This window comes from Typopeltis vanoorti, chromosome 4, assembly GCF_054136105.1.
Source record: "Typopeltis vanoorti isolate ZY-2024b chromosome 4, IOZ_Tvanoo_1.0, whole genome shotgun sequence".
NCBI lineage: Eukaryota > Metazoa > Arthropoda > Arachnida > Uropygi > Thelyphonidae > Typopeltis > Typopeltis vanoorti.
In genome coordinates, this window is record NC_143552.1 from 132,703,671 (window position 1) to 132,728,864 (window position 25,194).

The 25,194-nt window shown below is 34.0% G+C and overlaps 1 protein-coding gene across 2 annotated transcripts in view; it reads left to right on the top strand.

Moving 5' to 3' along the window:
- LOC150107685 (protein RER1-like) overlaps window positions 1-25,194 on the top strand; it is a 121,780-nt gene that overhangs the window by 72,358 nt on the left and 24,228 nt on the right. For both annotated transcript variants that reach the window (XM_090392006.1, XM_090392007.1), the window contains exons 7-8: window positions 434-569; window positions 9,115-9,203. In XM_090392006.1, coding sequence (XP_090248132.1) covers window positions 434-569; window positions 9,115-9,203 — 225 coding nt within the window. The remainder of the gene's footprint in view (window positions 1-433; window positions 570-9,114; window positions 9,204-25,194) is intronic.

Sequence of the window (25,194 nt, forward strand, 5' to 3'; positions counted from 1 at the left end):
TAACTTCTTCAATACTTTAATATTTTATCCAGTATTGCTTATCCCTTCCATTATGTTCACTACAACACTTTTGCTATCTTTCCTTACATCATTAATGTTAGTTACTTCATTCTCACAATTTTGACACAGCATGCATTTCTTGCACTCACACAAGACATTTCCAACACACCCCCCCTCTCTCTCTCTCTCTCTCCACTTTCACTTTTGTACCATAAATCATTCACTCTTGGCAGTGAGTACATTAAACACACTACATTGTATGAAGTAAATCATGTTTTATTTTCATGTTTTTTAAATGCTATCATGTATAAAAATTCAGAAATACACACACTCATCTATACAGTTTAAAAATATGTAAAATACTAGCAATAATAATTAATACAAATGTACATATCCTAGGAATTATTGATTAAGGAATTTTATTTTCATTTAGGTATTCAGCAACTAAAGCCATTCTTGTTGCAATGTTTTGTACCTTCTTTGAGGCCTTCAACATTCCTGTATTTTGGCCTATTTTATTGCTTTACTTCATAACACTTTTCTGTTTGACAATGAAGCGGCAGTTAAAGGTAATTGTTTGAATTAATAATAGTCTTTATAAATATGTATAGGATGATAAATGATGCTTGCACATTTATTTTACTAATATGTTTTGTAATAATAATCATGGTTTAACTAGCAATAGAAAATTCTTACATGATAGTGATCTACCAGTTGTTTACATGACATTTTTTATTAATTACTATAGCACATTGCTATATGTGCTGAAAACTTTCTTAAATGTGTCATAATTGCAATCCTGAATATATCATGGGGTTTGCAGCCTTTTTTACCAGCTTTGAGCTCCTTACATTAGCAGTACTTGAACTCAAATTCTGTCATGTATAAAGTGATGTACATGTACAACAGTTTAATGTGCATTGAAAATAAAAGCAATGGTAAACAGAATAGTAGTATCTCTGCAGTAAATAAAGTTGATAGCATTTCTGCAAATCCAGTAGATGGAAATGTGGTGTACATACATTTTTTTTCTTTTTGTTTTTATAAGAAAAAATACAGAGTAAAAAATATTTTTCCTTTTCTCTCTCTCTCTCTCCTGCATTTGCCTGATTTTGCAGTCATAATTGACCACCAGTGTACAAGTGTATATAGCTTTTTTTTTTTTTTTTACATTGGTTGATATAAAACCATATATATATATATTTATTTATTTAAATATAGATTATATGACTAAAAGCCGAGAGAAACTGCACAACTAGTTTTGTCTTCTTAGAAGACTTCTTTGGATGCATAACATGAGGGAACTACCAACAAACATTGCAAAAGAAAAAAAATCTATAAATTTAAAGTTTGAATCTGTATCTTCGTTGTTGAGTGTGCACGTGTGCGTTCAAGGTCTCATAAATGCCAAAGTACTGCCAATTCAGGGTGGCCATTAGGTATAACCATGGCATGGCATGGTCTATAGATCCAGTGATCTATAGACCATGCGATGCCATGGTTATAGATCACTGGATCCAATGAAAGAAAGCTCCTTATACTGATTCAGATTTAAATTAGAAAAACTGGTTTTTGGAATCTGCCACAGCACCACACCATTCTGTAAACTTAAACAAATTCGGCTGCATTACACTACTATAATAGTCTCTGAAATATATAGATCATTATCATTTTGAATCCTTCAGCAAGATTCCATTACTACACCCATAGAGGGCACCAGTTAGGATGTAGGGTCCTGCCTTTTATTAATCAGTCTGTTTGTCTCCTGCTGGGGCTTGTATGCTCATGCCCGGTATATTTCTTTGTATCTCTGAAGATGCCTTGGTAATTCAGGCAAATATTGGCTGAATAATCTAATTAGCTAAATAAATTTAGTTAGTCATCTTTAGATGTGTGTTTCCCCAGTAAACATGACAAAATCGAAAGAAAAATCTGGAAATTTTTAGAATTATCATTGGATCCTAAACACTTAGATATAAATCTTAGTATTAATGTGTCAGAATGCCTCCTAGCTAACTGTGCAAACATGCACAGTGTTCACAACAATGATCAACATGTCTAGACATAATTTAAAAATCATTAGATTCCTACATAACTATAGTGGCTGTCATCTTACTAACTTTTTCCTGTTTGTTTGTTTGTCCATTGGGTTTTTTTTTAAACCTGAAGAAGTCTGTGTAAGTAAGGCAAAATGTTAATGTCTTTTTAATAAACTAATTATTTCAGTACGGCCCTAGTGTAAACTATCATGTATTTATCTGTGTACCAGCAAGTTTTCATTCAGACATTTTCTCATGTCTCACATTTGTGTAAGACCTAACATGCCATTTGATTCTTGAAAGCTAAATGATAGAAGTGCACCAAATCTGCGACTTGGCACTAGTACTGATGTATTCAAGTATAGTTTGGGCAAAACCAAAAATTGAAATATAACTTTAGATTAATATTGATAATGTCAGTGAAATCCACATATACAGAGTCTGTCAAAAAATGAATACACACTTCAGCAAAAGAAAAACCTGTATAAAAATTATAATACTAAATTTATACAGACATCAAGGGATGAATACAAGTTGCCTTTGACTTCTACAATTACACAAGGTGCTCAAAGTGGTTACCATTAGCTTCTGGACACTTATTATTACAGTGAACTACTGCTTTGGCAACGTTGGCCAAAGTGTCCAGTGGGATTGCTGCGCATGCCGTTTCAATTTCTTACCGAAGGGCCACCAGTGTAGCTGGTTTTCTACGACACTATGTCTTTTAGAGCCCTCCCATAGGTAGAAGTCCAAAGGTGTTAAATCAGGAGAACATGAGGGGTGGGGGCTCAACTGCACCTCGATGGTAGTGTGGTGGGTGCGTCATCTTGTTGGAAGAGAAATTGATCATTCTTATAAAAGCGCATGAATGGTAGGTAAAATGAATATGCATAGCATGTCTAGGTTTACATTTGACCAGTAACAGTACCTTTAAAGAAGAATGGTCAGAGAAATTGATCATTCTTATAAAAGCACATGAATGGTAGGTAAAATGGATATGCATAGCATGTCTAGGTTTACATTTGACCAGTAACAGTACCTTTAAAGAAGAATGCTCCTATTAAACCCCTAAATAACAATCCACACCAGGCATTGAGTCCTGGTAAATTGACTGCCTTGTCCACATGAATGCCTGGATTTTTTTGAGCCCAGTAAACACAATTATGCCAATTCACTGTTCCATTAAGCTTAAATTGTGCTTCATCAGACCAAACCATCTTCCTCACAAACTCCTAATCCTCATCTACCATGTGTTGAAACCACTTACATTGGTCCTGCTTTCCTTGAACAACAATCGTGCCTTGGCCATTTTGTTTGACTGCCCTACTGGTCACGTGATGATGCTAGAATTCATGTGAGTAATGACATCTTTTGAGAGAACATCATACTACACATTGCTACTGTAATTCAATCCAACTTCACAGAAGTGTGTATACATTTTTTTGATGGATTCTGTATTTTAAAAGTGCTTTTTCTGCTTAGGTTGAAGACATAAATAACATTATTAAAAAAAAAAAAAGTTCTAAACTGTCTAAATATGTTACAAATGATGACTTTATTAAGTTTGGCAACTAAATGAACCTAGGTCTTTTAAAACTGTGTTTATTCTAACTGATCCTATTTCATATATTAAGTAAAAAAAAAAAAAAAAAAAACATGGTTTCATTTTTCTGTAAACTAAGAAATTCCTGAAAGATAATTTTTCAGTGAGCAGCCATTTTAGTTATTGTGATCCTGATTGATAACCTAGCTTAGATTCTTGGTGCATTATATTATCATTGATCCAGTATCATATGCATGTATGGATCATCATCATCCTATCCAGTAGTAGGCCTAGTGGTCTTCCTGCAATTTCCTTCCTCTAGGGATATACCAAAGAACCTGTCAAGTTCTGCTGGTCTCCGTTCTATTTACATGTTGTAACCATTTTGTTTATATTGCTGGATATGCTGTATTATAAGTATTGTTTTTGGTTTATTTGTTATGTTTTTCATCAGGTCTAGTAATGTGTATCCTGCAGTATTTCTCATAAATTTCATTTCAGTTGATGTAAGCTGTTGTTAATCAGTTTGTTTTCTGATGGTCCAAGCTTCTCTTGCGTGCTTTAATTCTGATATGCCTCTTACTTTTGTTGGATTAAAAATTATTAATTATTCTAAGTATTTGGCTGTACATTTGAATTTTATTATTAACATCAATTTCTTTTTTGGAAGTCAGGTAGTTAAAACCAAGATAGTTAAAGCAGTTTATTTGCTCAAGTTATATTTTCAACACATGTTTTACTTTGAATTGGTTCCTTTCCTTAAAAGGCTGTCATTTTGATTTTTACAATTGATATTTCCAGATTAAATTTTACATCATAGCTTTAAATAATGCACAGAATATCACATTTCATCTTCATTATTTCTAGGAGTATCTGATCATCTTCATATAACAGTGTGTCAAATGGTTATCACTTCATAATGGGATATTTCCATGAACAGCCAGTCTCCAGTGTCTGACAGTGGTGTTACTATATATATATATATATATATATTAAACGGTAATGTTCATAAAGGGCATATCAGTTACCAATTTGCTCTGAGGTTATACCTATAAAAATTTTAGATTGCTACTGTTATTTGGTTTTTGGAGTTTCATTGTCATTGAGTGGTTTAAAAGTTAATTTCTGTTTACACAGTCAAAGGCTTTCTTGTCATCTATAAATGCTGTATGTTGTGTTTGTTTATTAAACTGTGCTTTTTAGTTAGTTACTTTTCTTTGAACTTACTATCAGTGTAGGATAACACTCATGACTCTCTAGTTTTGTTTTGTTTTTTGCATATATTTTGTAACCCACTATTGAGAAGTCTTATTCCACAATATTTTACAATTGCCAGTTTTTATAAACTGGAAGAACTGTCCCTCTTCCGAGATTCTAGTGCTTCTTCCCCATCCCATATTCTATTCAGGAAATCCATATCTTGATTTAAGAATTTCATCAGCACATTTGAACTGTTTCATATATCTTCTGCATATCTTTAATTCTTTGTTGAAAAAGCCACTTTATACTGGGGTCTTCCCCTTCTTTAGTTTTTGCTTTCATTCTTCTCAGCCATTGTATAGGAAATTGAATTTGCAAGATTAATAGGAAGTGGTCATTTTCCGATTCAGAGCTTCTAAAAACCCTTGTTCAAAATCAAGTTTTACGAATAATTTGTTATCGATCCGTGTCCTCTTGCCATCCAAGTATATTTATTTACGAAAAGTGCTGACAGTTTTCCTAGTAAATAGGTAGGTGAAATGCATATTGTTATCATTAGCTGTCATACTATGGCTTGTTTTCACACAAGATAAAAACACGCCACAGTAGCTATTTTCAAAGCTCTTCATTTTCACCCAGACCTAGCTTGAGAATCTCAGATAATGGCTCAAATTTCATAATTTGTGCCATTATGCTGTCTATTCTAGAAAAAAATTAGTGAAAAATTCTGACTGCAGCTCTTGAAATCCTTGTTGTAGATGGTAAATGATCTATACTATACAATTGACACCAACATCTTGCTCATGTTAGGCTTGAAAGATCAATCCTAGCTTCCTTTTCGTTATCTTTACACTTCTCTTTCATTCTTTCGTGTAATGTGCGTTATTCATTAGACATAAGGAGTATGTATCTTCAGTAGAAATTTAATTTGAATACGAGTGCATAGTATTCCAGTGAATTTTGAAGTCTTAATGCCCCGGCAAAACTTATAATCAATTTTTTCCTGCATAAGCAGGAAAGGAATTGTTTGTTCTATTAGTAACAGAATGGCAATACTTTCCCATAAATCCCTCAGTAAAATCCCTGGCAGAATAGATAGCTAGAATGTGTGTGTGTGTGTGGGGGGGAGTTATAGGGCAATGCAGTGTCACTTCATTCTGTTCCGTCCTTTCTTTGCTATGTTTGAGAACTATCAGTAGTGATGAAAGTATTCATAAGAAACTTAAATTACTTTTTAAAAGGCTTTAGCAAAAATGAACACTGTTAACTTAAAACATGCTTACCATAGTTGATGGAAATAGTAATTTCACTATCTAGACCGTGGGTCTTCAACGCATGACCCACGGGCCACCTGTAGCCCGCAGAGCTCTTTGCCGTGGTCCACTGTCCATTTTGAAAAAATAACTACTTAACATTAAAACGCGATTAAATAAAAAATAATTTCAATGAAGCCTGCAGGCCACTAAGCTGTACTGCGGTATTTAGATTTGTAAGATGCTTTCCAGATTCACAAGGAATGATGTGCATTTGATGCTTTACATAAAATCCTATAAAAATAAATATTAAATAGACATGCTTCTTCAGCCATCTACCAGCGCCAAGTTATACTTAAGTACTAGTACTAACGTCGCAGGTAGATGGCTGAAGCAGTAGTTCATTTGAGTGCGCTGTCTAGTGCCTTCCAGATATATCTTAAAGGTTCTCGATGCGTCGTTATTTTCATATAAATACGAGATCTCATAAAAGTGTCTCATCGCTGCTAGGGATATTCTGTGCCCAAATAATAAGGAAGTATTTAAAAAACTAAGTTTGTCTGGGGTAACTGTAGCACGACGTGTCGAAGAACTTGCCAATGACATTGAAGGAACTTTAAAAAAACAGTCCGAATTTACGTCATATTCATTTGCTTTAGATGTGAGAGTATAGATGTGAGGGATATAGCACAACTGGCTATCTTTGTCCGTGGCATTGATCAACAATTCAATGTGACAGAAGAACTAGCGCTCGTACATATGAAGGGAATGACGAAAGGCACTGATGTTCTTGAAGCTGCCAGGAAAACGTTCCAGTGTTTTGACTTCAGCTTAACCAACCTCAAGGGTGTGATAACTGATGGTACCCCTGTTATGATGTGAAAGAACAAAGAGTTTGTTGCTATGCTATGGAAAGAACGGAACTAGAAGGAAAAGATTTTGTCCATTATGACCGTTTAATCCACCAGGAAAATTTGGTGCGAAAACCATTGGATTTGAGAATGTCATGAAAGTTATTGTGACTGTCATCAACATTATTAGGGCAAGAGGATTGAATGATCATCAATTCCAAGAGTTTTTGACCCATGAGTGCGAAGTGGATCACGGCAATGTGGTTTATTATGGTGATGTGCATTGGTTGGTTGAGCAGAGGGAAGGTTCTTAAGTCTTTGACTTAAGGAGCAAAATACAGCAGTTCATGCAAACCAAGGGGAATCCGATTGCGGAATGTAATGATCCAAAGTGGATGACAAACTTTTCCTTTGTGACCGACATCTCGTTGCATATGAATGACCCAAATACGCGGCTACAATCTAAAGATCAACTGGTGCACACTCTGTTTGATCACATCAAAGCTTTTGTGGCCAAGCTCAAACTTTGGGAGGCATAACTCACAAAGAAAGACTTAACTCATTTTCAGCTTCTCGCTGAGTCCAACTGTTCATTTCCTGATGAATACACTACAAAATTAGCCATGTTGTGAAGTGAGTCCAAAGAGAAATTTAGTGATTTTCGTAACCAACAATCTTCTTTAGATTTCTTTTCAGTGCCATTCAGTGTCAATGCTGTCGAAATGCCAGTCTCAGTACAAATGGAGCTGCTTGAACTCCAACACAACTCTTTTTTGAGAGAAAAATTATTCAATGTGCCCTTGCTTACATTTTACAAAGACTACATTTCTGAGGACGCATTCCCTAATCTTTGCCGGCATGCTTTGAAGATGTTCGCTTTGTTAGGAAGCACATACTTATGTGAGCAGTTCTTCTCCAGAATGAAGCATGTGAAGTCCAAGACAAGAACTCAGATTATGGACCAACATCTTGAGAATACTCTGCGCATAGCAATTTCCAACATTGATACCAACATTGATAAGCTGGTCAAGGAAAAACATTGCCAAGTTAGTTGCCCATTCACATTGTAAAAAATGAATGTTTTCTTCATTAAATTATCTTTTTTTCAATTATTGATTGTATTTACTTATCATGAACCCGACTCCTACCTACGCTCTTAAAGCTGAGTTTGTTTATTTTTATATGATTTTATGTAAAGCATCAAGCATTAAAATTAGTTTTAATCCTTTCCCAGTGCTTTAAATATTCCATTAAACCTCCAACATGATATCAGCTATCAGTCACCATTTATTGTAATTTCCTAAATTACATACTTTTTTTTTTTTGTAATGCTTGGACATTTTATTCTTCATTCTATGTCAGTGAATGCTAAATCTGGCATCTCTTACTTTACAGTCTTCAGTGACTCACAGTAGCCTGTTCTGTCAAATTAATTTACTTTCTTGACTGCTTCTCTGTTACATTGAATAGTTCAGTTTTCTATCTTTGAATTTGAGAATTTTTCTCTATACTTCTGTAATAGTGAGGTAACTTTCATTACTCACTGTCATAATTCCAGCTGGCATTTCTGGTTTTACAGCACCTCTGGAGTGCAACCTCAACATTTGCCCTTAGATGATTTGAACCTGGGTTCAAATCTTGTCTAGGATATTATAAATATTCAAGGATAGAAAATTGAGTGACTTTGCAGAGAAGCAGTCAAGACAAGAAATGAATTTGACAGAACAGTTATTTCAGCCATTATATAATTCCAACTAATGCTTTCTGGTTTAACCCCAAGAAGGTAGGACTGATGCCAAAATATTTGCAGTGATTTAACTGATATTTTTCACTAACTCCCTGTATACTAGACAATCTTTACTACTCTCCAAATACAATAGAGTTTTTGCCTCACCAGCATGCTGTAGTTCTATGCTGAATAACTCAAGCCAAACTTAAACAGATTCTCTTTTCTGTGGTGCACCTTCCCATTGTCCTGATCTAAGCACTAGCATTAATGTTTGTAAAATACTATGCCTATATATGTATACAAATTGTATCATTCCACGTAAAGTATAATAATAATGATGATTCATTGCATAAAGGTCTAATTACTTTGTTTCAAAAGAAAATTTTCATCATATAAATGGAAAATTTAAAAAAAAAAATTTTTTTTCTTGTTTATTTCTTTTAATTGCTATGTAATATGAAGCTCTATATTTATCTCACAAGAAATGTTTCACTTACAGCACATGATGAAGTATAAATATTTACCGTGGACAACTGGGAAAACTATTTATAGAGGAAAGGAAGATACGGGGAAAGTGATTCAAACCACGTGAGGTTCTTTGTTTCTTGTATATAATTAATAAAATGAACTTGTCTATGCTAGCATGTATTTAAAAAACAAAACTTGTTGCATGATTATTCCACTTATGGACATATTAAAATAACGTTGTCAGTGAATGTAAATATTTTTAAAATTTGGTTGTGATATTGATGTCAAGCACTTATGTGTATATATGTTACTATTTTTGTAATTGACTTTATTAATAATTAACAGATATTCAGTCAAATGAATTTAGCTTTCATTCATAAATAGTTTGTCCTAAAAGTGTCCAGATACAAAGATTTATTGTACTTGTATCATTTCACTTGTGCATGCAATTATATGGTTTCTTTTGTTTGCATATTCTTGGAGAGCCTTCATTTAATAAGATATGTATTATATACATGGTTAGTATAATAGATTTTTACACTTTAAAAGATTTATAACAAGAAATAGAAAAATGTAGAGAAGCCAAACTTAAGCCATTAAGAAGAATATCTCTCAAAGTTTTATTTACAGGTGTTGGCTATGTTACAAATGTAATAAAGGTTTTCACCTTCTCACATAACATTTGTATGTCAAATGAATTGATAGCTGGGTCATTTATTTTATTTTTTTTCTGTTGAACACTGACCTGCATTGATACAATAAGCAGAACAATTTAAAAAAAACATTAATAGGATAAGATCAAATATTGAAGCCATTATTGCATTGGGTCATATACCAATCTGCTGAAAAAATATTGTGAAGCTCCTCTGCAAGTTGCAGCACTAATGATATCGAACACGTCCAAATGATCTTATTTTTTCGGAGGAGAAGGATGGACCATATCCCTTACTTAGAGATGTACATAAACACATTAAACTGAACTGTTCCTGGTTTATTGTTTGCATAGCCTCACATGATACTAATAATGTACAAATTTAAAAAGGGGCTTTATCACACACACACACAAAATAATAAAAAATCATTACAAAATTTTCATCTTCATTGGTAACCCAGAGCAAAAGTTAAATTTAGTCACATTGTCATTAATTTTGATTTATTGCAGTAGCTTGTAATGATTTCTAAGTACACTGTACTGTAATCACAGTATTTTCAATTATTTGTTTACATTATTGAATTTTTTCCCTATTTTTTTGAGAAATGCTTGATGAATCTCTTGCTGAAGGTCATCCAGTCTTCGATATTTATGTAACCTTTCTTTGTAAACTGCATACTATGGAAGATATATGTGTGGTGGTGGTGATTCCATGTTTAAAATCTCAAACTCTCTCTTAATAAGAATTGCATCTGGATTCAGGAAATCCAAATCACAACATGCTCCCCCTATGATGAACTGTGATTGTGTACCTTATTACCAAGTGACTGGAGATATATTAAAAACTTTGAAAGTTGTTGTTCTTAATGGTGTTTGCAGAAGTAAGTCACTGTATTTTTGTAATAAATTATAAAAATCATGCAAATACATGCATATGGAGTGTGCACTTATGTGCACAGTGTTTTAGGAGAATCTTTTCTATATTAAACCTTTCTTTCTATTAAGATTATAGACATAAAGAACATAAGAATAAGATTAACAATGCTGTAATATATATATATATATATATATATATATATATACACATACATACATGTTCTGTAGTTTGTAATTATTGATTATATATATCAGGCAGACAGATGAGTGTTATATCCTTCATATAATCTCTTGAAAGTGAGTAGTAAAACTCAAAAGATTTTTATTAGATAAATAAGTTGTGCATTGTACATTTTATTAATTAAAATTACCTTTTTTCAAAAATGTTCTATAAAGAAGAATTGCACATAACATAATATTTTAGATTATCCCCACTGTTTAACCACACAAATGTTTATCATTTTGATGTATATAGTAAATTATGAGGAAGTTTTAATTCAAAGCATAACTTGATAATTGCAATTCACAGATCACATCTGTCATTCTTAAAAGATTGCACCTTGTATTATGTTATGTTTGATAGGTCTTATAAGTTGAGTAAGTTTTAGATTTGGCAGTTGAGAGTTCACTGCCAAAACTAAATGCTTAAAAGTTTGATCTAAGCCTTTGAATCAATTTGGCAAAATCTGATTTAGATTATAACATTTTTCAGTTTGCTTTATTAGTGTGTGTATGCTTTAATGTAAGATTGCAGTTTTAAAAATTTTTATTTAATTTTTATAGAAACTCTTATTTCAAAGAAGTTGCTAAGCTTAAAAATAAAACATTTTGCATTAACAGAGTTTTTCATAGTTCATACTGGATTTATTCTTTTAGTATTATGCTTTTATTGCCTGATCTAAGTTATTAGGGTGTGTATTCCAGGAAAGATATAGTACGCCCACACATTCGAGAGCTTCGCTTGGAGACTTGGCAATAATAGTCGATTCATGCTGAAGGGGAGAAAGAAATGAAGGACGTACGAATTGGTCGCCAATACTCGAAATCATGTGCTTTTTGGGTAAAATTTTCCAACTGTTATACAAGCAACATAGTTAACACTTTAAAAACTACAATGATCATAAAAGAGAAGTTAATTTTCCGACATGTAATAATGAACAACTCATCTCACAATACGGATTGATTACTCTATTATCGGAATGGATTCTCCTTCTGTTGACATGCACAGAAGTGTCGAAGGGTCTCGAATCTGTGGGCGTACTATAATGGAAATTGTTCTAAAACTTTGAAAGGGACAGATGCAAAACTCTTTCTTTCTGCTCAAATGGATGCAAGCCTTTTCTCACTAAGGATATTGGGTGCAACTTCTGCCTTTCCATGCTTCCACTTCTTGCATATCCAGATGGTACCATGGTAACATCACCTAAAGATAAGGATGGCCTCTTGTATAGATTTGTATAGACAACCAAGGAAAATCATCTCCCATTATACCACAACTCACCACATGTCCCATCTGATCTTTTGCTGGAAAGACTTCAAGACTCAAGTTTGATAATCCTGTAATTCATATAGGCCAGTACCCTGGCCAGGTAGTATCCCTCCAATTGTGCTATAATTTGTGTTCTATAATACCAATCCTGTGTTATCTATATAAGCTATATAAAGAGAGGGAGAGATAAAAGTTAGCCACCAAATTTATTATCCCATTGCCTTTATTCTTCTGAAAATAATGTGAAAAGTCATTCACAACCAACTTCACTTCTTGTAGGCCTACCAATATGGATTCACCACTTTTGTTTCATGACACATCTTCTCGACAACCTTATATTTCTAAGGCAACAAATCCTTCTGCAAGCAACTATACTATGGACTCTCTCCTGCACCTTTTGATTGGATTACCAGTTTCCTCTCTGATCATTCATTGCATGTCATGGTTTGGTTACCTCTTATCAGATTTTTATGTCAGTATTGTGGTATCTCAGGGATCTGTACTTTGACCAATACTTTTCTTCCTATTAATGACTTTCTTTCACTGATTTCAAATCCTACCTATAGTTTTGCTGTTGACATTCCATTCTTCTTTATTTGACGAGCCTTGTAGTGCCCAAATGATTCTTCAAGCTTTAGGATCTTCCATAACCAATTTCTTAAATCCTGATCTCCTCACCATTCTATAATGGAGTGGGGATAATCTAGTGAATCTAAATGTTGCCAGAACATAACCCTGTCTTATTTCTCTGAAGAAAGATCTTACTTCATTCACCTTACTTTTGATATTTTGATCTCCAATCAAGGTAAGTTTTATCTTCTTTGGCCAACTTTCAGATCCGGCCTTTCTTTGCACAAATAGATCACAATCATAATCTCCTCAGCTCGCAAAAAACTAGGTGTCCCCTGTTCTACTTCTTGCCTAAACAACTCCTTGCACTTTATAAATCTAACATTCACCCAACCTTAGAAACCAGAAACTTTCCTAAGAATGCTTAATGTTTTTCAAAAGAGAATATCCCATTTAATGTATGATTCTTCTATCACAGCGATTTTCAACCGGTGTGCCTCGAGATTTATGAAAACAAATTAATTGAAAGAAATAATGTTGTAATTTGTGCATTTATTTATTAGTGTCTCGTCTTCCATCCTCTTGTGTGTGTAAATCAATCAAAATGACACCTATTTTTTTGCCAGATCATCAAAAAAATTAAAAGAATATATTTTTAGTGTGCTGCAGAATTTTAATAATTAGTCTAGGTGTGCTGTGTTATGAAAAAGGTTGAAAATCGCTGCTCTATCATAAACTTTTTCATATGCACTCTCTTTCTGCATTGTCTTTTCATAGACATTGCTACAATGAAATCTCCACTGTTCTTTCTCTACATTCCGTTAGACATTTGGTACAATCTTCACACTCTTTTCTCCAAAAACTACAACCTCCAACTCCATTATCATCACTTTGATAAACCTCCAAGAAACACATTAAACAGATTCCTTCTTTTTTCTCTGATCAGTTTTCCCATGCATGTCATTCTTGTGTAAGGGGTCAATATATATATATATATAAAACATTGCAGAATCTTACTAAATTGAGTTTATTGCCTTATGTATGTTATCAGGGTGGCTGTGTAAACAATTTTGAAAAATTTAACTCATATAATTGCTGTAATAATTTTTATGTTGAACTATATTCATTCTATGAAAAGATTCATAAAACAACTTCAACTGCTGACCTAATAAGATATTTTGATGCAGAAAACTTATTTCCTTAATTAAAGTTTAGATCACTTTTAACAGTGATATGTTACCAGATACTAAAATTCAAGTAACAAAGAAAATATTACTTATAAAAAAAAAGATTATTTTGTTTTTCTTGTTGAAAGGCTTATACGCTGGTTAAACATGATAACTAATAATTAAGGAATTGACAGCGTACACTAGAAATATAAATTAAAATAACTTTAATAAATGCTTTCCGATATTTCGGCAACGTCACGTTGCCATCTTCTTGGGAACTTAAAATAAAGAACAGGTTCATGCAAGTACTACATAACAGCAAATACCTTATTTACTACAAAACAGCAAATTTGCTGTTATGTAGTACTTGTGTGCACCTGTTCTTTATTTTAAGTTCCCAAGAAGATGGCAATGTGACGTTGCCAAAATATTGGAAAGTATTTATTAAAGTTATTTTAATTTATATTTCTAGTGTATGTTGTCGATTCCTTAATTATTAGATTATTTTGTTGATCAGTGGTTGACTTTTTTTTAAAAAAATAATAAATATGGAAATATTGTAGACAATAAGAAAAAGTGCATTTTATAATAGCATTCTTGTATTGTAGAGTGATACCATCATTATCATAGCAACTGAAACTATTTTTTTTTGACTTATACATTGTATGCATAATTTTGTTTTGTGTTAATTAATAATAAAATTAAAATGACTCAATTTCATTTATTCAAAATAATTCAAAATTATTATTATAATAATTTTGAATTATTTATAATTTTTGAATTATGAAGGAGCCTGTGTAGCTCAGCGGATGTGGCGTTTGCACACCGCCGCGCTTGGCCGCATGAAGGAAGACTTGGTTTCGAGTCTAGTCGGCGACTAGAGGAAATTTTTCTAAGCCTTTTTTCGACCGGTTCCCGAGTTAGTCGATCTCTGGCACGGGCAAGCAGGTTTTTCCTCCCGGAAACTCAGGTTTTTCGTCCTGTAAACTCAAGAAAATCGACCGTAGAACCCACATTATTTCATACATTAAATATATTGTGTTAGGGTCAGGGACCACGAGATGGCGGCACATTTGAGCCGTCTCTCTTCACTGCATACCGCTTAATTAGTGATAGCCTTGGGCCATCTGTCTCTGATTGGGTACCAGTGGAGATTGAACTGCCCACTCAGTCTCCAAAAGTTAGATAGGGCTAAATGGCCTCGCCTACTCCCGTATACGGGAATAAAAAGGCGTTAGCTGATTTTTTTTTTTTTTTTAATTATTTTGCTTAACAAATAGGTCTGATTATAGCAAAAAAGGAAGAAAATCCTACATCAACCAAACTTGTATCTATTACTAAAAATTATTGTTATTGTTAGAATGCCAACCAATTAATAAGAGAAAACCACCTAAATAAGCTAGAGATCACCAGCACTGAAATTGAATGTTAGATTATCATTATTATTGTTAGAATGCCAAGCAATTAATAAGAGAAAACCACCTAAATAAGCTAGAGATCACCAGCACTGAAATTGAATGTTAGATTATCATGAGCCATCCAGGTCATTACAGAATTTACTATACACCTGTTAAAAATATCTTGAATTTCACTGGTGTCATAATTTTCAAACATTACATTACAACAAAGGAATCAGTAAAGGCAATACTTGTGAATATCATGGACTCCATAACTACAGAATAGAAGCAAAAATAATTAATTTTTGATACAGATCCAGCATTTAGCTAATACATTACAGATGACTGATTATATGAATAGTGAAGCTATATATCTACTCTACTATAAAATGATAAGCTGAAATTGGAAACGGATGTAGGCTGTAACGTTTTTGTCAAGTTATTTGAAACATTTTGAAACTCAGGGCTACCCTAAGTATCGAGTCATCGAAATTCAAGGAGAACTGGCTTGCCAGTCCGGAACACAGGGGTTGGCTGGAGCCCCCCCCCCCCTTTGAAGACTTAACACTCAGGGTAGCCCCTGAGTGTTAAGTAGCCAACCCCCGTGTTCCGGACTGGCAAGCCAGTTCTCCTTGAATTCCAATGACTCGATACATAGGGTAGGCCGTAGGCATCAGGGGGGCAGAGCCCCCTAGTATATATATATATATATAACTGGAGTCTTCCTACCAGGTTCACTCATTTTAATCTAAATTTAAATAATGGAAGAAAGTTTCACTTTATTCATCTTTTACATACCACAAGGAGTAAAAAACAAAGCTTTGTATATTATGCAAATAGTAATCTTCTGAGGAAGGCCAATATGTACCAAACATGTCAGGGGAGTTGCAGAATTCGATATTTAAAACCTAAACTATGTTGTCTTGTGTTTCCTTATTAACCTTTGGACAAAAGATGAAACATATCATATTTATTATCCTAAATTAAGTACTGATACCACTACTTATGCAACTATATGGTTTTGCTAGTCAGTTTGAATGTCTGATGAATTCTTGAAAATTGTTTTTGAACTGGGTTCTTGGTTTATGCCTATCTACCTCCTGAGAAGAGATTAGCATGAATTCTCTTGTTAGTGGTGGGAGGGTGTGTTTTTTTAAACTTAAAGTCCTGTTAGGTGTATTTTCTGTTATTAAAATTGGAGGATAATAAATTTCCATTATTGCTTTATACCAGGTAAGTAAGCAAGCAGCATTACTCATTAAAACTGTGAAGCTATTCAAAGAACTTTATGTACAAACATCTTGCACTCCTTCACTTTGTTCATAGTGTATATTATGTTTTAATAGTATTTTTGACCATGAATTTCCTGGTTTGACAGCTGTTTCAGTTTATTGATTCATCAGAAATCAGATATCCAGAACACCAGTAGGTCATATTTAAAAGTCACGTATTTTGCATATGTTAATTCCTAATCAGTGCATGTTAGGTGTGTGTGTATATATAGAGGTGTATTTTCTGTTATTAAAAGAAGAGGAGACCTCCACATAGCCTTTAAAGGAATGCGGAGAACCGACCAGGGCTTCTGACCTAATGTCCAATCCTCACCATCTGGTGGTGCACCCTGTTGGGTATCTACCTGGATACTGAACTAACGAGGATGGGCTGGTAATTTGGGATTTAGCCGACCAAATTATATTCCTATTGGTTAAACCAAAATACAAAATGATGGTACAACATGACAAAATTTCATGCTGGCTGGGGCATCGCCCAGTTAAACAAGGCCCTTGTTGTTTTCACCAGGGCGAACAGCAAAAAGTCAATTACTGGAACAAACCTGAAAACACGCCCCAACTCAACATCACCAGAGTTAAAGATCGGTACTATCAACATAAGAAGCCTGAATGGTAAAGAAATGGAACTAGCAGAAGAATTAGTACCAGATCGACATAATAGGGGTGACTGAAACAAAAAAGACAAAAACTGGTGAGATCTTTCTGAGCAATAAATACAAATTTTATATTCAGGCAGTGAAAATCAAAGAAAAGAAGGAGTAGCCATAGTATTCAACAGAAAATATGAGGCTCGTCTTCTTGAATGGCAGGCAGTGTCAGAGTGATTTGGGCAAATATCAGAATGGGGAACTGGACAATGAGACTTATTTGTGGTTATGGTCTCACAGAAGGTTCTACTAAGGTAGGTAGAAGTGGAGGAATTTTTTGATGCTCTAGAGAAAGCTACTGACACTATGAAAAAGGAAAAGTTGGTCCTTGTTGGGTATCTAAATAACAGAGTAGGAAGTGATTGTCAGATATACAAAAATCTTTTGGGAAAATTTGGAGAAAAGAGCAAAGCTAATAATAATAGCAAATACCTGTTGGATTTCTGCTCAGGACATGGACTGGTTATTACTAACACCATGTTCCAACATAAAAATGTGCACAAATTCACATGGAGAGAACAAGCAAGGAATAAAAAAAAGTCTCATTGACTATGTTATTGTTGATAGTGATGTTTTCTCCCTGGTGAAGGCACCAGAGTGTACAGAGGATTTGAAATTGGAAGTGATCGCTATTTAGTCTTGAGCAGGATAAAATTGAATTTAATATTGAAAAGAATGACATGTAAGAAAGTTTTAAAGTGAATAAAAGTTGAGCAGCTTTCTGATATGAACTGTAGACTAAAATACGCAAAGATTATTGAAATAATAATGAAAGAGTTTGAGAACAGGAACCAAACCTTGGAGATTCAGTGGCAAGTCTTGAAGAAAACCCTGATTGATTCAGCTAGAGAGACATGTGGTGAAGATGTCTGCAAGGATAGAAAAATCAGAACTCCCTGGTGGACACAGGAAGTTAAAGAGGCAGTGAAGGAAAAGAGGAAAGCATATCAAAAGTTCCTGTCAAAAAAGTCAGCTTGTGCTCTTAGAGAATACAGAGACAAATGCAAGAATGCTAAACACTGTGTAAAACTAGCTAAACAAAAGTCATGGGAAGACTTTGGCAAGAATATAGAAGATAAATATCAAGAAGGTGGCAAAATATTTTGGAGGTTGCTGAAGAAGCTTAGAAATGGAGGAAAGAGTGCTGTAAAAGGAGTTAGAGATGATAAAGGTGACATTAAAACGGGAGAAAAAGATATCCTTGAAGTATGGAGTAATTATTTTGAAAAACTGCTAAATGAAACAAGCAGTGATGACAGCACAGTGGTAAAAAACACTGACCAGGCATGCAGTCAGGAATACATATCCATACTTGAAGTAGAAAAAGCCATCAAAGGCTTGAAATGTGGAAAGGCAGCAGGAGTAGATGATATTCAACCAGAAATGCTGAAGTATGGTATAAAAGTCTTACAGTGGCTGCACTATATGGTTCAGAATGCCTGGACAGAGGGGCGAATTCCAGACGATTGGAGCAGAGCTCTCATAGTGCCCATATATAAAAAGGGAAATAAAACTGAATGTGAGAATTACAGAGGTATATACCTACTGAGTGTTCCTGGTAAGATATATGTAAGTATACTTGAGAAACGATTGAGAAGAATTCTGGAAGAAATGCTTGGTGAGGAACAAGCTGGATTCAGGCCAAATTGAGGCTGTCAGGATCAGATCTTCACTTTACGACAAATAGTGGAGAAATCATGGGAATATAACAAAGATCTGTATTTAAGTTTTGTCGATTTGAAAATGTCATATGACAAGGTGCCAAGAGAGAAACTATTCAATACACTACAGTTATATGGTATCAATGGGGCATTATATCAAGCAATACTTAGTCTTTATTTGAGTTGTAAGTCAGCAGTTAGAATTGAAGGAAGTACAGAAAGATGGTTTAATGTTAAATCTGGTGTGAGACAGGGATGTACATTATCTCCTCTGTTATTCATTATTTATATGGATCACATTATGAAGGAAAGTGGTAATAAACATGATATTAAAATTGGAGATGTTAATGTCAGCTCTTTGCTCTATGCAGACAATGTTATACTTTTAAATAAATCCGCTACAAGTCTGCAAGATTCTCTGACTAAATTGAATGATTGTTGTAATAGATATGGTATGAAGGTCAGCAATAAAAAGACAAAGACAATGAAAATAGGTAGAATCATTGAAAATGTCAACTGTGTTGTGAATGGAGAACCTGTGGAACAAGTAAAACATTTCAGCTACTTAGGCACGATTTTTAGTGAAGATGGTAAATTAAATATAGAAATAGACAGCAGAATCAACAAAGCTGGTATGGTGGGAAGTCAATTGAATAAATTTGTATGGAATAAGAGAGAAATTAGTCGGAACACTAAATTAGCTGTATACAAGACAGTGTTTGAACTAGTTTTAACTTATGTATCTGAGAGCTGGGTCAGAAGTAAAACATTTGACCAAAGACTAAAGACCACAGATATGAGAGTCCTGAGAAAGATTAGAGGCATGAACAGATGGCATCAATGACAATATCATATTAAAAACGAGGATATTAGGAAAGAACTTGACATTGTCGGTATCCAGGAGTGCGTCAGCAGAGCTAATCTCAGGTGGTAAAACAGAATGGGTGAAGAAAGAGTAGCAAAACAAGTGTTCTCTGCCAGGTTGGCAGCAAAACGACCCAGAGGAAGACCAAGATATAGGTGGATTGATACGGTACAAAGTGCCTTAGACGATAGAAATATAAGATCTGATAATGTTGGAGTCTTGACAAGTAACAGACTGATTTCGAGATAAATTGTAGATAGGAAGTTAGTAATGATGTAATTTTTTTTCATGTAGTAATATCATATCCTGTACACCTCTTGGGGGTACATGGCAGGAATTTGATGATGAAGAACAGGTAAGCAAACAGAATTACTCATTGAAACTTTATGAAACTTTGAAGCCATTCAAAGAACGTATGTACAATAAATTAAGGATGCCAAGAAATTTCTTGATTTAATCCTTTATCCAAGTGTAAGCAAACAAAGTTTGTGCCTGAAATATTTTCATTGCCTTAATATCCCATGATGCAAAGCACATATCCTTACTGACATGTATAATGCTATGTATTATGGGAAAAGCCACTACAAAGACTGGGTACTGGCACTTCCCATAATTCCCATGGTTATACTATAAATTAAAGATGCCAAGAAATTATATTCTTGGTTTAATGCTTTATCCATGTGTAAGCAAACAAGGTTTGCAACTGTAGTATTTTCAGGACAAGGCAACCAAGTGGAAAACTTCCAACAGCTATCTCTAATCCAGAGTAATTTAATAATAAGTTGACACCTTTTGGCTACTCGTATATGGAATTGTGACTTCTGCGTTACTTCAATCTTGGTATCATCTCTGGGTCTGGCTCCCACTGAAAAGACCTTAGTAAAGGTTGAAACCGGCCTGGGTAATGTTGCCCTTTCCATAATGCATAGTAAGGATATGTGCTTTGCATTATGGGATACTAAGGCAAGTGATGTGAAGCCATGAGCCTCTATAAACGAGTTGCCCTGTCCTGAAAATACTTCAGGCGCAAACTTTGTTTGCTTATGCTTGGATGAAGGATTAAACCCAGAATATAATTTCTTGGCATCTTTAATTTATAGTATAACCAAGTGGAAAAACTTCCAACAACTTATGTACAAACATCTTGCACTCCTTCCTTTCTCTCTCCGTAGTGTATATTATGTTTTAATAGTATTTCTGACCATGGTCTGTCAGCTGTTTATTGATTCATCAGAAATCAGACATATCTATGTATTTTGCATATGTTAATTCCTGATCAGTGCATGCAAACCTTAAAGAAAAGAGAAACTAATTAATAAAATTAGCATTGCTTGCTTATTGGAAACAGGTTTATACTTCAGAACAAAGTAGCAGTTTAATTTTCTCCATTTCTTCCAGCATAATATGAGGAACATATGTTTTCATATTATGCTGGATGACAAATATAAATATATTTATATTTGCCATCTGGAACTAACATTTATTCTTTTTGAGAACTGACCATTTTAAGGTTACGGCATTAAAATATTCTGAAGATCATCAGCCTTCTTTTTTTTTTCTTCTTCTTTTTTTCCCTTCTTTTAAGCCCTTTTTTTTTATAACCGTTTTTGGTTATAGTCCTCCATCTTTCTCTGAAATTCTGAATATTCTGAAGACTAGCCACTAGATAATATCTCCATCTTCAGTTTATGAAACCATCACCATTATCACCAAATTCCTGACATGCAAACTACGGTGATTTTTCAACTGTTTCTGCAAAATTCTAGGTTTCTAAAAAATCTTTGGTATTCCCCTGAGCATATCAGGAGAATACCATTTAGATGTGGTTTATGAGCAGACCGTACAGGAAATATACTAACTTTTATTCAGTTGACTTATTTGTAGAACAGTTTCTAATAATTTCGGTGGGATTCAACGAAATTAGATATTTTTATGTAGGATTCCACACACAAAGTTTATTGCTGTACAGGATGCTATGATAGTGCCACATGATAAATGGTGTAAATGGATTGATGTTCCTTAGACTTTTTCCTTTCCATCCTGATTAAGTGACCATACTATCTTAGATTAGCACTTATCACACATTTCCGACAATTTCTAACAATGTCAATCCTTCCCATCTTAATTTTTCATATGATTCTGCAATTGATGCCATCTATTCACTCCTGTAATTTTTCTCAGAGTTCTCATATCTATAATCTCCAATCTTTGTTTTATTTCTAATCCATCTTTCAGATCCATAAGATAAATGTTGACTTGAATGCTGTCTTGTATATAGCTAGTTTAGCATTTTGACTAAATTCTCTCTTTTCCTTATCAGTTTATTCAGTTGACTTTTTTTTTTTTTTGTTACCATACTAGCTTTCCTAATTCTGTTGTCTGTTTCCATATTTAAATGGATAGAAAGGCTTTTGCGTTGGATGTTTTGTTTATTTTAATGGTTTTAATTCACAACACAAGAATAATAAGAAAATCATATTTAACTTATTTGCTGATATTTTGGTGGTGTTATACCCAGCATCTTCAGAGCACGAAGAACAGTTTGTCACAGTATGCAAACAGCAACAGTTGGTTAACAGTGAAACAAGTTTAAAAATTATCCCAGACAAAACAAGGGACCAAACTCCTACAATAAACATCACATTTGTCATCCTAAACAAAGGATAAATAAGGAGAGAGTTATTTTAAGACAGTCGTTTTAAGATCAACTTAATATTAAGTATTAAGTTGATCTTAAAATGACTGTCTCCCAAATTTTGATAAATTGATACAGCCATACTTGTTGAGGCTTGGGGAATGTTTTAAAGCCACTACTGATTCTAAATTACAACTTCTGTATAACACTTGCTTTTTTTTTTTTTCCTTGATCCTGTGTAAAGGGTATCCAGGGCATGGTTTGTTAGTACTGACCTGCCATAACAATGGTGCCAGATGTATTTATGTTCTCTAAGATGGATATTAACAGTTCCTCCTCTCTGTTCCATAGTAAGCTAGGTGACAAGTACAGGGCACTTCATACACTCCTGAATGTGATAAAGGAGAGAGTTTGCTGGTCACGTAGAGCACCCATGGAAGTTGAAATTGGCATAATAATTAAACAGATTAGCCTTCTTAAAAAAGTGCCGAAACTATACCGAACTATGTCAAAATTAAAATCAAGTTTGATTTAGCCAAGGCCCAACGTATTTGCAAATGGGCTAGTCTAGCACTAATGCGTAAAAAAAAAAAATAAGCAATACATGTGTGAGCTGTCAAAAATGAACACCGCCATCAACACTTTATTTAACAAACTGTGTGAGATTTTAAATCCTAAGCTGCAGGCATTCCTTCTCAACAACACTGAAGCCACTTACAAAAAAAAAAAAAAAAAAAAAAAGCCGACACTAGAGGCAATTACAAATCGGCTAACATCATGGTACTATAGGATGACCGTATTTATAACAGCATTGCATTATGGCAAATTTATTTGAAGGTTTATTTTTCACTTGGTTAGACAATAATAAATTTAGTTTAATCCTTTATCCAAGTCTGAAAATATCTTCAGGACTGAGGTAAGATAAAATAAACATGCAACATCTTTCTCTAAATCCAGAGTAATTTAATAATAAGGTGACACACCTTTTAGCAACTCCTATAGGTAAGGATGACCTCTCCTATTGTTTCTGCCTTAGTATCTCCATTCTGGGCCTGGCTCCCACTGAGAGACCTGAATAAAGGTCGAAACCGGTATGGGTAGTGCCCCCCCCTTAATGCATAGCATTATATATGTCCGCAAGGAGATATGCTGTGCATTATGGGAGATACTGAGATAAGGAGCTGAGAGCTTGATCCACCTTTGCTGCGAGTTGCTTGGTGTTGTACTACCTTCCCTCGGTCCTGAAGTTATTTTCAGGCGCAAACTTTGTTTGCTCACACTTGGATAAAGGATTAAACTAAATTTATTATGGCAAATTTATCATCAGTAGCCCAAATGGAGGAAGCTGTCAGCTCATTGTTATGTTCATAACTTGCCATCACACCTAGGCAAATTCCAAAAGTGGAAATAATGGCATTCTTGGAACCTGGAATATACTACCTGCCTCCAGTTATAGCTAATAACATTTGTTTGGGTGTAGCTAACATTCTAACCAAATCCAAACCTCCCAAAAGCAATGTGCTACAAAAAGAAATCACCGTAAAAGGGCTATATAATAATAATGTGATAATCAAAGCAGACAAAGGTAATACTACTGTGATAATGAATCAAACTAATTATGAAAACAAAATGAACATTCTTTTACAAGATCAGTTGATGTACCAAATCACAGATAGTGATCCTGTTTACTCACAAAATAAAGTTCATAAATTACTGAAGATAGTTACTTCCTGGACTAAAGAAACTCGAGCCTTTTCATTCAAAGCCACCCAGAATATATGGAGTGCCAAAAATTTACAAACAAGATGCATCCAATTGTGGATAGTATAAACAGCCTTACATATAGTCCACTCTCCAGCCAAGAGACTGTGGGTTCAAATCCCATCAAGGGCATGGATGTTTGTGATTATCCTACTAACCAATTACCATATGTACTACTGTGACCTGGGTCCTGGTACAGTATTTCTTATTATTCTTGGGGTGTGAATTAAAATTGTTTCCATGTTTAATTTTTCACCTTTACTAAAAATTGTGTTAAAGAGATGTTTTACTTGTTCTAAATTCTCTGTTCAGTTGATGTTTGCATAGTGTCCTTTTTATTGCTGATTTGAATACTAGATTTATTACAGCATTTATTCTTAGGTAGGCAATCCTGCTGACATGTACTGGATTTATTTAGAAGTATAGCATCATCTGCATGAAGTAAAGAACTGAAATTAACATCTCATTTTGATATCAGGTTTATTGCTAGTGTTATGTCGATGCATTTCCTTACTTTTATAATTTTATTATGTTCTTCCTATTTTATTAGTCTTATATCACTTATCTTAAATTATCACTGTGTAATGTTATAACTTTAACTGTATACTTCTGTGGTCTATACACGCACAAATATTAGAACATTGTACTCTCTCATCTACAGTAAAAACTATCCACACAATTGGCCGTTTCTTAGAATGATTAAGTATATTAAATAATTAACAAAGGGTAGACTTCTGAATAGAGTCTGATTCTCAGCAATAACAGTCTGAAGTCACCTCCTAATCAGGTTCTGGCAATATTTATTTGATCAAGCTGTGCCAGCTAGATCCCTAGGTTAGAAATTCCTCTTAACCAAGGAGTAACCTTCAGAAAATATACTAAGCTAATCAATCTATTAATTACTCTTTATCTCAATTTTATCTATTTCTCTTAAAATACTTTAGTTTGCAGTCGTGGTCTCTGTCATATAATTTTTTCCCATTCAGATTCAATTAGCAAGTGGTGCATTGGATTCAATTCAAGGCACAAAACAGGTTAAGATATTCAAGATGCATTTATTAAATTCCTAAGATTACACATTTACAAGAATATACTCA